The sequence below is a fragment of the Manihot esculenta genome, chromosome 6 (assembly GCF_001659605.2).
Source record: "Manihot esculenta cultivar AM560-2 chromosome 6, M.esculenta_v8, whole genome shotgun sequence".
NCBI classification, from domain to species: Eukaryota; Viridiplantae; Streptophyta; class Magnoliopsida; order Malpighiales; family Euphorbiaceae; genus Manihot; species Manihot esculenta.
The window spans coordinates 24,612,377-24,624,175 of NC_035166.2; the positions used below are offsets into that span (position 1 = coordinate 24,612,377).

At 32.2% G+C, this 11,799-nt stretch overlaps 2 protein-coding genes across 4 annotated transcripts; one reads left to right on the forward strand and one right to left on the reverse strand.

Moving 5' to 3' along the window:
- Positions 1 to 273: 273 nt before the first annotated feature.
- On the forward strand, positions 274 to 4,475 carry LOC110617312 (26S proteasome non-ATPase regulatory subunit 6 homolog). 3 transcript variants are annotated; one of them, XR_006351023.1, is made up of 9 exons: positions 274 to 498; positions 587 to 701; positions 1,929 to 2,019; positions 2,124 to 2,269; positions 2,367 to 2,586; positions 2,671 to 2,779; positions 2,990 to 3,158; positions 3,271 to 3,513; positions 4,326 to 4,475. XR_006351023.1 is itself a non-coding variant. In XM_021760032.2 (8 exons), the coding sequence occupies exons 1-8, from the start codon at positions 363 to 365 to the stop codon at positions 3,443 to 3,445; spliced, it is 1,161 nt and encodes a 386-aa protein (XP_021615724.1). In that variant the 5' UTR covers positions 274 to 362; the 3' UTR covers positions 3,446 to 3,601. The 3 variants fall into 3 exon arrangements, 1 of the variants encoding a protein (XP_021615724.1); XR_006351022.1 differs by lacking the exon at positions 4,326 to 4,475 and adding an exon at positions 3,966 to 4,288; XM_021760032.2 differs by lacking the exon at positions 4,326 to 4,475 and having other exon boundaries at positions 3,271 to 3,601.
- Positions 4,476 to 5,151: 676 nt separating this feature from the next.
- Positions 5,152 to 8,274, reverse strand: LOC110617313 (nucleoside diphosphate kinase 2, chloroplastic). The gene is made up of 7 exons (XM_021760033.2): positions 7,789 to 8,274; positions 7,338 to 7,391; positions 7,002 to 7,088; positions 6,641 to 6,721; positions 6,422 to 6,534; positions 6,244 to 6,293; positions 5,152 to 5,395 (listed from the first exon to the last, which is right to left on the reverse strand). Exons 1-7 carry the CDS (start codon positions 8,053 to 8,055, stop codon positions 5,328 to 5,330), a joined length of 720 nt encoding a protein of 239 aa, XP_021615725.1. The 5' UTR covers positions 8,056 to 8,274; the 3' UTR covers positions 5,152 to 5,327.
- Positions 8,275 to 11,799: the final 3,525 nt, after the last annotated feature.

Consider the following 11,799-nt stretch of genomic DNA (forward strand, 5'->3'; position numbering starts at 1 on the left):
AATATTTTAAAACTTTTTTTAAAAACAAAATAAAATTAAATAAGAGTATAACAGCGGATTTATATAAAAAAAATATATAATAATTTTAAAAAAATAAAAAATAAAAAAAATTATAAAATGAAAGAAAATATTAAAATTAAAATAATAACTTAAAACTATAAAATATTTTAATATATTTTTCTAAAATAATTAATTTAGTACAACAATTTTAATAGCATTTTTTTTTGTCTTTTACCGGAATCCTTGACGTTACTTTAAATTACAGTCTGGCCCCCAACTTCGGTTTCTCCTTGCTCAAGCAAAACCCCCAGAAAAAAGAAGCTCGCGAAAGCTCACGAATCTAACTCACTGAGTCATCCGCAATGGAAGGGCAAGAGGGAACTCAGCAACCGCACCTCGTGCTTGCACACAAGCGCTTCCTCCTTACCCATCCCGATGTCCAAGACATTGAAAAGGTTCGCCTCAAGGAGGAGGTCTTTGCGGCTGTCAAGGCTGACGGTAACTTCCCCATTCACAGCTCACAGCTTAGTACGTACCGAGTTGAATCTGACCTAATTCGCACTTAATTTTGGTTTCTGTTAAGCAGATATGGTGCCGTTGTACGAAACCCTAGTGGGCGAAGGGTTACTGGAGAAGGATCTGAGCGTTTTGGAGTCGATGCGTGCGAAGAATGAGGAGGAGCTCAAGAGGCTTGAGGAGAAGTAAGTTCTAATTTGGGCTGGCATTTCCTGTTTGGTTTGTAAGGATTTCAGATGTAGGAAGTGAAGACGTGGCATGGTATTTTGATTTGCTAAAAGAAGTAGGATACGGTTGGGCTTGGCCAAGCGATATAGTCTGATTATGCTGAAAATTAGCGGAAGCTTAACTTTAACCAGTTTTGGCTTAATTGTTGAACTTTTTTTTTTTTGTTGAGTTGTTGGTAGATTTATGTGTGCTCAATTCAACTCAACTAAGCTAAATTGATTTTTTTTCATTTGTTGTTACTTGATTGATGTGTGCTCAACTGTGTGATTCAGTTATAATGCTTTTGAAGGAGTCATTGCTTTAGAGAACCTTTATTGTGATCGAGGCATTAGTCATATCTAAACTTGTTGAAGATGCATCGTGCAGGCTGCCAGGTTGATTGTGCATTTCTCTGTGTTTTTGTTTGAGAACTGATACTAAATTCACTTGGGAATTGATTCATTAGATAAAGAATAACAGCTGTTAAATGATGTCAGTTTTGCATTGGTCTTCTATGCCCTTCTGTTTTTGGGTTTTTTATATAGATATAATATCTCCCATAAATAATAGCTTGTTCAGCTTCTATTGTTTTGGTGAGAACAAACAATTACTTGCATTTATGTGAATGTTTTCCAACATTGACTGCAACATGTGAAAGGGAAACCTGGATATGGTATTGTAGTAAGTTTGGGTATTAGAAGTTCAAATGTAGTTGCACTTGCAGCCAACATTGATTTCAAAATTTGGAGTGAACTGAAATATTTAATAATTTATACATAGTTAATCAACGTTAAAAGGAGATGAGCTTATGTGATGCATAACTAAAATGAATGGTCAATTTCAACCCATCTATTTTCTCCCTGTCTTTTGGTACTTTTGTTTTCCTCTTATGCTGGAAAGGTAGGTGTATCAGCACACTTGTGTTATTGAATACTTGTTTCCTTTTCCAGTATGATATTAATCTTGGATGTCTCTGTGGAATTAAATTTTTTAATCTCCTTACCTGATGGATGTTATGTTGTTATAAATAATTGTGGAAACTCTGATGGTAATTGGTAATGTTATGATAGAATGATGAGGATGTTTGAATTACATTATTTCAAGAGAGAATCTTATCATCTTTCAGTTGATCAACATTATTTAGATTTAAATTGTTAATTGGCTTACCAGATTTTTTCATAATTAGCATATGTTTATCTGGTTAGGATTGCTGATGCTGAAGAAAACTTAGGTGAAAGTGAAGTTCGAGAAGCTCATTTGGCCAAATCTTTGTTCTACATTCGAACTGGTGACAAGGTGAGTAAAAGTTACACCTATCTTTGTTTATGATCCTTACTGTCTCATCTCTCTCCTTTTCATTTCAATATCTTACTTGCAAATCTGTTTCCTTTGGAGCTCAGGATAAAGCATTGGAGCAACTAAAGGTGACAGAAAGCAAAACAGTTGCAGTTGGGCAAAAGATGGACTTGGTATTCTATACTTTACAGCTTGGCTTTTTCTACATGGATTTTGATCTCATTTCCAAGAGCATTGATAAAGCAAAGAAGTAAGTAAACATTAATATGTGAAGTACAATCTTGTGTGTTTCTAGAAGCAGACCAGTAGTGTTTTTGGTTTATGTGTTGTTTTTGCTCTAATGCCAGCTTGTTTGAAGAGGGAGGTGATTGGGAAAGGAAGAACCGATTGAAGGTCTATGAGGGCTTGTATTTCATGTCCACTCGAAATTTCAAGAAGGCAGCTAAATTGTTTCTGGATTCCATTTCCACATTCACTACCTATGAACTTTTCCCTTATGACACTTTCATATTTTACACTGTACTTACAAGCATAATATCATTGGATAGAGTTTCCCTGAAGCAAAAGGTATTTTTGGTTGTCACTTGGCATTTCATCTCATATTTTTCTGCTGCACATCCTATTAATACTAATTTTAACGAAATTTGGCAGGTAGTGGATGCTCCTGAGATCTTGACGGTGATTGGGAAAATCCCATACCTTTCTGAGTTTTTAAATTCCTTATATGATTGTCAGTACAAATCATTTTTCTCCGCATTTGGTGAGTATATATCAAACAATAATTTAGTTTACTATATGTTGATTCTGGTGCTTTGTCAACTCCCACAGTTAACTGTGTTTATCCTGTAGGCATTTGTAATGGTTGTGTCATATACTCATATAGGATGAGAGCTTTCCTTTTATGATTGATTCACCCTATTTACTAGGGAGTTTATGTAATTCTTGGTTTGTTCTTGGATTTTGTTTTCAGCTGGCCTCACAGAGCAAATTAAACTTGATCGCTATTTGCATCCACACTTCCGATATTACATGAGGGAGGTCAGAACTGTTGTCTATTCTCAGTTTTTAGAATCCTACAAGAGTGTTACCATTGAAGCAATGGCAAAGGCGTTTGGTGTGACAGTGGATTTCATTGATCTGTAAGTGGTCAAATTTTGTGGATTCTTCCCTGTACTACTGGTTTGCCCAGCTGCGGTTTTTCAGGTTGATGAGATAAGGAAATTGTATATTAACTCATCCCCATATTTTCAGGGAATTATCACGTTTTATTGCAGCAGGGAAGCTTCATTGCAAGATTGATAAGGTTGCAGGTGTTCTTGAAACTAACCGCCCTGATGCAAAGAATGCTCTTTACCAAGCTACTATCAAGCAAGGAGATTTCTTATTAAACCGTATCCAGAAGCTCTCACGTGTAATTGATCTGTGAAGTTTGTAGGCATTTCTCGGTGGTTTGCCAAGGATGCCAAAATTTGCATTTTCAAAGAAAAACAGAGGGTAGGTCATCGTATTGGATGTTTTACATTGAAGCAATCTGATACTAATTGAGTTTTTCTTTCCTTTAAATATATTAAGAATTATAGCATGTCGCTGATTTAAGTTGTGAGTTATCTGTTTCCAATACAAATGCTCGTGTTTACCTGTTTTGAACATTAGGAGTTTACTGTTGGTCGTGATATGGGCCTTAAGGTTTGATTGTTGGCTATGGTATGGGCCTTAAGGATTTGATTGTTGGCTATGGTATGGGCTTTAGAATCTAGAAGAAGGTCGTCCCACTTTTCGATTGTTTGCCCTTTTTACCAAATGAGACTTGACTGGCATGTGGTAGGCAAAACAAACAGGCTGAAAAGTATGGCATGTTTTTTTCTTATCATTCTCTATGATGGAGCAACTTGTCAACTGGTACAGCGAGGTTCTTTATTCTCATAGGATATTTATTGTTCTTTCAGACAAGTATCGTGATCACACACGCTGAGATCCAGTTCTCTTCTTTGCCAGTCCAATTTCTGAATTGGTAGACTCCATAAGATCATAAAAATTGTTGGTCTCCAGTATTTAAGTTTAGCTTGAGAATTCCAAGGAGGACCTCAAGAGTGTTTAGGAAGACGTCGAGAACAGTTCTTTCAGTAGTTTGTATTTGCTCTTAATTTTTGTTTTTTCTTTTCCTTTTTTTTTTTTTATATTTATGCTGAAGTAAAAGATATGGAAAGTTGGGGTATTAAACTATGTATGAGATTTAACTAAATGCATCCACGGTCGAGTTAAATCCGTATGAATTTGATCTTGTTCTCTGCTTCATTTCATGGCAGTGGTATATCATGATGTTGATATAGAAGTTCTTTGAGCTTAAAAGCCATTTGTTGGGCCTCCTTAATCCCCCACAAGGACAATTTTGTGAAGAACATTTTCCTGTGATGTAAATGAAGAGGGATCATCTGAAAGCAGCGATTATTTTAATATTTCCTTCATAAATTGGATTTGCACGTGAATTCTAATTCAGAACAGAAATTAAGAACGCTTGGAATTTGGTTAAGGAATATCTTTTTCTGTTGCTCATGGAGATTCATTCAACTTCATATCTGAAAATGGCTGCAGCCATTGGCTCCTCTGTTGCTCTAATTCTGAAAATGGCTGGATTAATAAAGGTTCAATATTAAACGTATTTACCAAATTGTTGCAAAGATCCTTGCTAACAAGTTGAAGCCAGTGTGACCATTGCTTAATACGAGAATGGAGCAGTTTCTCCCATTCAATTAGTGATAGCTTTAAAGGGTCATCATTAAATTAACAAATGATTCTTCCGAAGGAACCTTTAGAAAGTATCTCGTACGGTTCTTGCATTCCCTGCATTCAGCAGACGGGACCAGATCATAAAAGCATCGTTCAGATGTTCTAAAATCTCCCGCCATCCTTTTATAACTCATGTAATTATCAAGGGCATGGTCTTCGCAACGCTGGCTCACTAAGCTTATGGCTTTTTCTTCAATATCTAATGAATTGCCAAAATTAATTCTCAGAATAACAGAAATTTTGGTGATACTAAGTATACATATAGCAAATAAACACAATTGAATTGCAGTTCCATACTTCAATCCAGAGTAAAAGCATCATAATCTGATGATTTAATCATCCAGATGAATAGCAAAAACTGATCTGAATTTTCTCATAAGAAATTTTCATATTGAATCTTTTCATGCATTGAGACAGAATCATTCAGAAGTTAAGAAAAGAAGTAACGGTTCAATCGAAAACACAGCTGCTCAGAGGAAAACTGCATGCATCTACAAGTGAAATGAGTGCTCTGTGAAAAATCACTCCCTTAGCCAAGGTGCTTGAGCTGGTGTCCACTGACATATTTCACCTTCCTTAAACCAAAGCCCTGCAAGAAAGCAGATGTCATGAATTCTTAAAAGCACTGGGGTAAAGGTAAAGAATGATGATAAATTGTAATGAAAAACACTAAAGCAACATCCCTATTTTGTTTCCCTGTCACTGTTCAATTGTACATGTCTATGTTCAAGTGTTCAATGTGAAGATGAGTAATATTGATTTGCCTACCCTGCCAGCATTTCACTTGCAAATCAGAAACAAGCACAATCAAAATAGAGTAGCACAATGCAGATTGTACTATGGGCACACGCTAGTCTATTGTTTGGTTTCAACTGAGTTCTTAGATTAGCTGCCGAAAAGCACTTGCAGCAACCTTGTTACACTGAAGCAGAGCTTGTAGATGTAATTTGAGGATGTAGTATGAATTTCGTCCATTCAATCTACACATATATGATTGCTTCTCCCTCCCCTGCCCCCAACCCAAAACTTTTTTTTTTTTGAACTTTCATCTATTGGTATATGACATGGTCATCAGGTTTAGAGTTTAGACTATTTTAATAGAGGACTTGCTCTTCCACCCAGAAGAAAGGGAAAAAAAAAAAAAAAAAAGAAGAAAAAGCTCCCCATCATAGAGGCCGAAACCTAAGATCTGTAAGTGGAAGTAGTCCCTCAGAGACTTCTTCTTCTTCTTCTCTCCCTCGTTTCAATATAGCTTGCATTGTGTTTTATATTTCACTGTTCCCAAGATTAAATTTCTATTACTGTTTTCTTGTAAGGAATTTTCTCAAGTCAACTTGAGAACTTGAAAACATTAGAAGAGTCAAGACCAGATTAGTGGAGTCATAAACTAAAACTAATTCAAGAGAACTATTCTGTGCTATAAGTAACTTTAGATACCTATTTCGCGTTTCCCATTCTCAGGGCTGTCACTGCCATGGACCACATTCCTGCAGAAATTTTCATCGTAAGAAAAGAGAAAAGGAATTGCTACATGAAAGGAGGAAAGTGCAGCCCTCTACAGCAAAAATCATAAAGACATATGAATCAGCCTAGTGCAGAACTTGTAGGGACTAACCTTCCTGTTTGAACAGCAAGATCCCCTCTTATTGTGCCTGGTTCAGCTTGAAGAGGATCTGTAGACCCTATCAACTTACGTGCTGATGCTACAACACCAACCCCTTCCCAGGCCTGGTCCAAATAACATCATAATAAGTATCCTAGAAAGAACTCAAAACCTAAATATATGATTCATAAATTCAGAGCAGGCCTACTAGTGAGAAAATGGGGAACATACCATGCACACAACAGGACCTGAAGTGATGTAATTGACTAGTTTAGGGAAGAAAGGTCTAGTCTTGAGATCCTTATAGTGTTCCTGTACATATAGGAAGTTGATAATCAGAGAATGATGAGATGTACAGCAACATACAGATATAGAAGTTGACAATCAAAGTTGATTTTCATTAATCAAACAGAAAATTCTCCTCATTATCACTTATATTAGAAAGTGAAAAACATTTTTTTACCTTTCTTCAAACTAGATATTATAGAAAGAAACATAGCCACTTGAATACTTGCAAGATGTGGACAAATGCTGATTACAGTTTCAGGATACAAATAACGGAATTTAACACAAATGTTGCTAAATAACAAACCTCTGCCAATTCTTTAGAGCATTGAAAGAGCTTCAGGCCAGTTAATTTGAATCCTTTCTTCTCGAATCTTGAAATTATTTCTCCAACCTAAAACAATTCAATCCCATGAAGATGAATTTAGAATGAGAAGATAGAAACTCGTTATTTAAAAGGCACACGGTTTTACTGGTCGGAAATACTCAATTCAATTAAAAATACTTATGCATCTGACTCAATTTGAACCAGCAATTTCTCAACTTGAAACCTAAAATTCCCCGACCATTCTTGAAGTTTCTCAGCAACTAAACCATAAACTTCTCAAGTAGATAGTGTAAATGGAAAATAACAAAAGCTTACAAGGCCCCGTTGGACGCCATCAGGCTTGACCATAATATAAGTCTCTTCAACTTCCTGCAGCACAAGATCAAACCAGTTATGTAAAAATACAAAAATGATGAGAAAAATGTAAAAAATTTAACTGGGTTGCTACAAATTTTTGCCATTATTAAAAAATCAAACCAACGAGCTTCCTCCGTATAATAGCAAGATGAACATAATGAGAAAATCTCAAAATTGTTGCTACAAATTTTTGCCACTAATAAAAAATCGAACCAAATCGCTTCTTCCCTAGATAGCAAGATGAAGTGAAGATACATAGTGAAATAAGATTATCGCAACTAGAGTCAATACAGGGAATGTGCAACTCTCAACTTAGTTTCTAACATCAAAGTCATCAATCAATGGGGGTAATAACGTGTAGTTATTCTATCGAGATCGACAGAGAGAAAGAGAGAGAGAGAGATTATACCATGGAAGCGACCAAATGAGGAAGGAAGATGTGGGTTTTGGTGGGCTTGCGGGGTTTAGCATGATAAGGACGAGAAGGGGAAAACGAGAAAAGGTGGGACGGAGAATGGAATGCAGCTAGGTGGCTGCTGCACAGGCTAAGCTTCTTCAGGGGGACGTAGGATAAGCTATTGCCGCTGATTCTGAAACTTCTGTGCGTTGATGAGCAAAGGGCGGATGACGCAGAAACGCATGGTCCACTTCCCCCGATCAAGCCTACTGCTTCCATTCTCTGCTTCTCAATCTCTATTATCTCTTCTTCCACGGGACCAAAAGGGAGCGGTCTGCTTCGGGCTTTAACACGGACAAAAGATGCCAAACTAATACGGACAAAAGTCCAAATTATGCTAATATTCCTCCGCCAACTTACTCCAGTGACCCCAACCACCGCAGCCGCAGGCCCCAACAGGCAATGCAATCGTAGAGCCCTGTTTGGATGTGCAAAAAGCCATTGCCCTTTCTAGGGTCTTTTTAAGAAATATTGTGCTCTGATTATCCATATGCATCCCTACGCTAATTGAACATCTAAATTAAGATATGCTTTAAGTACTAATAAATGATTTGAATTTTTTTTTTTTAAAAAAGAGATTGTATTAAAAATAAAATAAAATAGGATTATAATAATTATTTATATATTAATTGTAATGGAAAAATAAAAATAGACAATATTTTGATATCATTAAAAAAAATAAAAACTGTAGAATATAAATTAAGTATAAACTAATTATATTATCATTAATTTTAAAAAATAAAAATTATTTAATAGTTATTAGATTCTAATTTAAAAATTAATTGTGTAATAGATATTTATAAATTGATAAAATTACACAGAAGTAATTTTATCATTTATGAAAGTTTTAGGGTGTAATCAATAAATAATAAGCCAGTCACAAATAATAATATGAATTTATTTATCAGTTATTAATAGTAATTAATTTATATTTAATTATTATATTTTTAAAAAATTTAATTATTTAATAATTTTTATTAATTTTATTTGCCAAAAATTATAAAAAAAAATTAAAATATTTTCATTACATAAGACTAATCAATAAATTTTTTTATAAAATTAATAATAAATTAATTATTTTTTCTATATTATATTAATTAAATAATAAAATATTTAACAATTAAAATTAATAGAATAATTAATTAATTTTTAAAATTTTAAAAATATTTTAATATATCTTTTAAAATTAAAATATAAATTTTTTTATAATAATAATTTTTTTAAAATAATAATATTTGGTTGAATTCTAAATTAAAAGATATTTAGTTTACCTTTTTCATTCAACTGATACTCTCACACGGTTACACAGTTAACTTTATTGTTTGATAACTTTTCAAAAAAGACAGTAAATAACTGATAGGTAATTTATTAATTTTTTTTTCAGTCAACTTTAATTTTAGAATTTTTTTTAAGCGGATAACGAATCAGATTTTATATTTTATTTAAACTATATTATCTTTTTAGCATTTATTAATTATTAAAATTTTATATTAAAATAAATATATATTAATAAACTACCATAATTATAAAATAAATATAAATGTTATAAAAATAACTTATATATACATAAAAAATAAAATTTTATTTTATTAATAATATTTTTTAAATTATATATATTATATAATACATTATTAACTTTATATGTTTTTAAATAATAAATAAATTATATAATTATACCTTATTTTTTATTTTACAGACAAATAGCAATAAGTAAATATAATTTATTAAATATTTTAATTATATCAACTATAATAAGTTAGCGGCTATTAATTATATATAACAGTTAAATTAAATAGATTTTAAATTAAAATAATAAGAAATAGAAAAAATCAATGTAGTTGAGAATTAAAATCTGAATCTGAGTCAGTTCTTCACTCCATCTCGCCCAAAAAGAAAAATCTGAGTCGTCCATTCCGCCCGCCTCGTTTGACTTCAATCTGTCTGAAGCGCTGGCAAGAGTGCTGTATGTTAATATCTGAGTTTAAACTGGAAAGAAACTGAGATTAAATTTTAATAAAGTCGAATACTTCTTTGGAAATGAAATTGAGAGATTAAAAAAATAATAAAGTCAGATTTTTCTAAAAAATGAAATGGTATATATATTTATAATATGTTACTCTTTAGTGGATAATTAGGAGTGTAAATGAATTAAACCGTTCGTGAGCTATTCGAGGTTCGATTCGATAAAAACTCGACTGAACTCGACTCGATTTCTAAACGAGCCATGCTCGAGCTTAATTTTTAGACTCGTTTGGTAAACGAGTCAAATTTAAACTCCATAGTATTCGGCTAGTTAAGACTCGTGAGCTCAGTTCGTTTTTGAGTTCATGAGCAGGTTCGCGAATAGGCTCGTGAATAATCTCGTTAAGTAAACTAAAATTACTATCATAAGAGAAATAAACTCAAACTCTGCATATATTTTCATGAGCCAAATTTAAATTTTTTAAAATTTAGCTCTATATAGTTTAGTTATACTTTTAAACTTGTATATATTTGGATCATTAAGATTTAAAAACTCATTTTTATAAGTTTATGTACTAATTTGTAGATATATTTATTTAACTAAAATTATTTTAATTTTAAACTTATTAGTTTTAAATTAAAACTCATTATACATATAAATAAATTAAATTACTCGTGAACTATTCGAGACTCAGCTCGATAAAAACTTGACTCAGCTCGATAAAAACTCGACTCGTCTAAATTCGTTTGCTAAACGAGCCAAGCTTGAATTTCTTAATACTCGGTTCGAGTTCGAAATGAGTAAAACTCGAATTCGGTTCGAACTCGAAAAAATTTTAACGAATCAAGCTTGAACTCTTCAAAACTCGGCTCGGCTCGGTTCGTTTATATCCTTATGAATAATGATATTTTTTATAGAATTTTTCAAATAATTTATTAATATCGAACTATAATGGTGTTGTTCTCACATGATCATTTAAAGTTTTATAAAGTTGTTTGAGGAGATCAATTTGAATATTCTTATTTTGAATACTTTAATGGGGGAATTGCTAAAACTCTACTCAGTTCCTGAATATTGAAGGACGGTTAATAGATTATCACTTTTCTAGTTTATTACTTTAATAATAAATACGTGTTACAATTTAAGGAATAGTATATTTTATTTTTATAACTTAAAAGTTATGAAATTGAAATATTTACTTTGATTGCCACTTCTAATATTAAATTAAAATTTTACTACACTGTAATATACACAAATCCTGTATCTATCTTTATTATTATTATTTTTATATCAACTAAATAGAAATTTGCAAATTTTCTTTCGAAAGAGTGAGAGAGCACAGAGAAAGGCTAAAAAAAAATTAAAATCTTAGTAAATATGCATTTTTAAAAAATTAATATCTTTTTTTTTTTTTAAATAACTATGTGTAACAAATCAGCCAACCAATCTATTTATCTTGGATATTAGACTTATTCTCTGGCACCTATTTTTTGCAATAATAAAATATATATTCTAGCACTTCCTCGCGCATCCTTGCTGGAATTTTGACAGTTTCCCTATGGCTTAACTTTGTGATTTTTTAAGTAATTCTCTCCCAAATTGATACCAAATATATTTAAAATCCATCAATAAGTCAATTTTATGTTGCAAGTTGTTGTCATACGTTTAGGTTGCAAACTTAGTCAAAGGTAATGATTTAAGAATTGTTACATGAATTCCCCGATTGGAAAATTTATAATTTAATTTTTAAATATTATTATTATTAATAAATTTATTTCTATATTTTAAAAAATTTATTAAAATATATTTATATTTTTTCACCAATTATAATTTAACCACTCTATCTAATTTTTTTAATTTCTGCTGTTGGAAAAAGTCAAAAGAGACGATATATTTTTAATCCAAAATTACCCCTTTTAACAGTTGCCGCCTATATTTTAGTGTTTTACCTGATCAACTTTGACGAATTCGTGCAGAAGTTCTTTAATCCACATAATTTC

Coding starts and splice junctions, on each gene's coding strand:
- LOC110617312 (XM_021760032.2), top strand. CDS start 363: ATGGAAGGGCAAGAGGGAACTCAGCAACCGCACCTCGTGCTTGCACAC. Junction 702..1,928: donor CTCAAGAGGCTTGAGGAGAA/GTAAGTTCTAAT, acceptor TTATCTGGTTAG/GATTGCTGATGCTGAAGAAA. Junction 2,020..2,123: donor ACATTCGAACTGGTGACAAG/GTGAGTAAAAGT, acceptor TTTGGAGCTCAG/GATAAAGCATTGGAGCAACT.
- LOC110617313 (XM_021760033.2), bottom strand. CDS start 8,055: ATGGAAGCAGTAGGCTTGATCGGGGGAAGTGGACCATGCGTTTCTGCG. Junction 7,392..7,788: donor CTCATTTGGTCGCTTCCATG/GTATAATCTCTC, acceptor CTTGTGCTGCAG/GAAGTTGAAGAGACTTATAT. Junction 6,722..7,001: donor GCTCTAAAGAATTGGCAGAG/GTTTGTTATTTA, acceptor CTATATGTACAG/GAACACTATAAGGATCTCAA.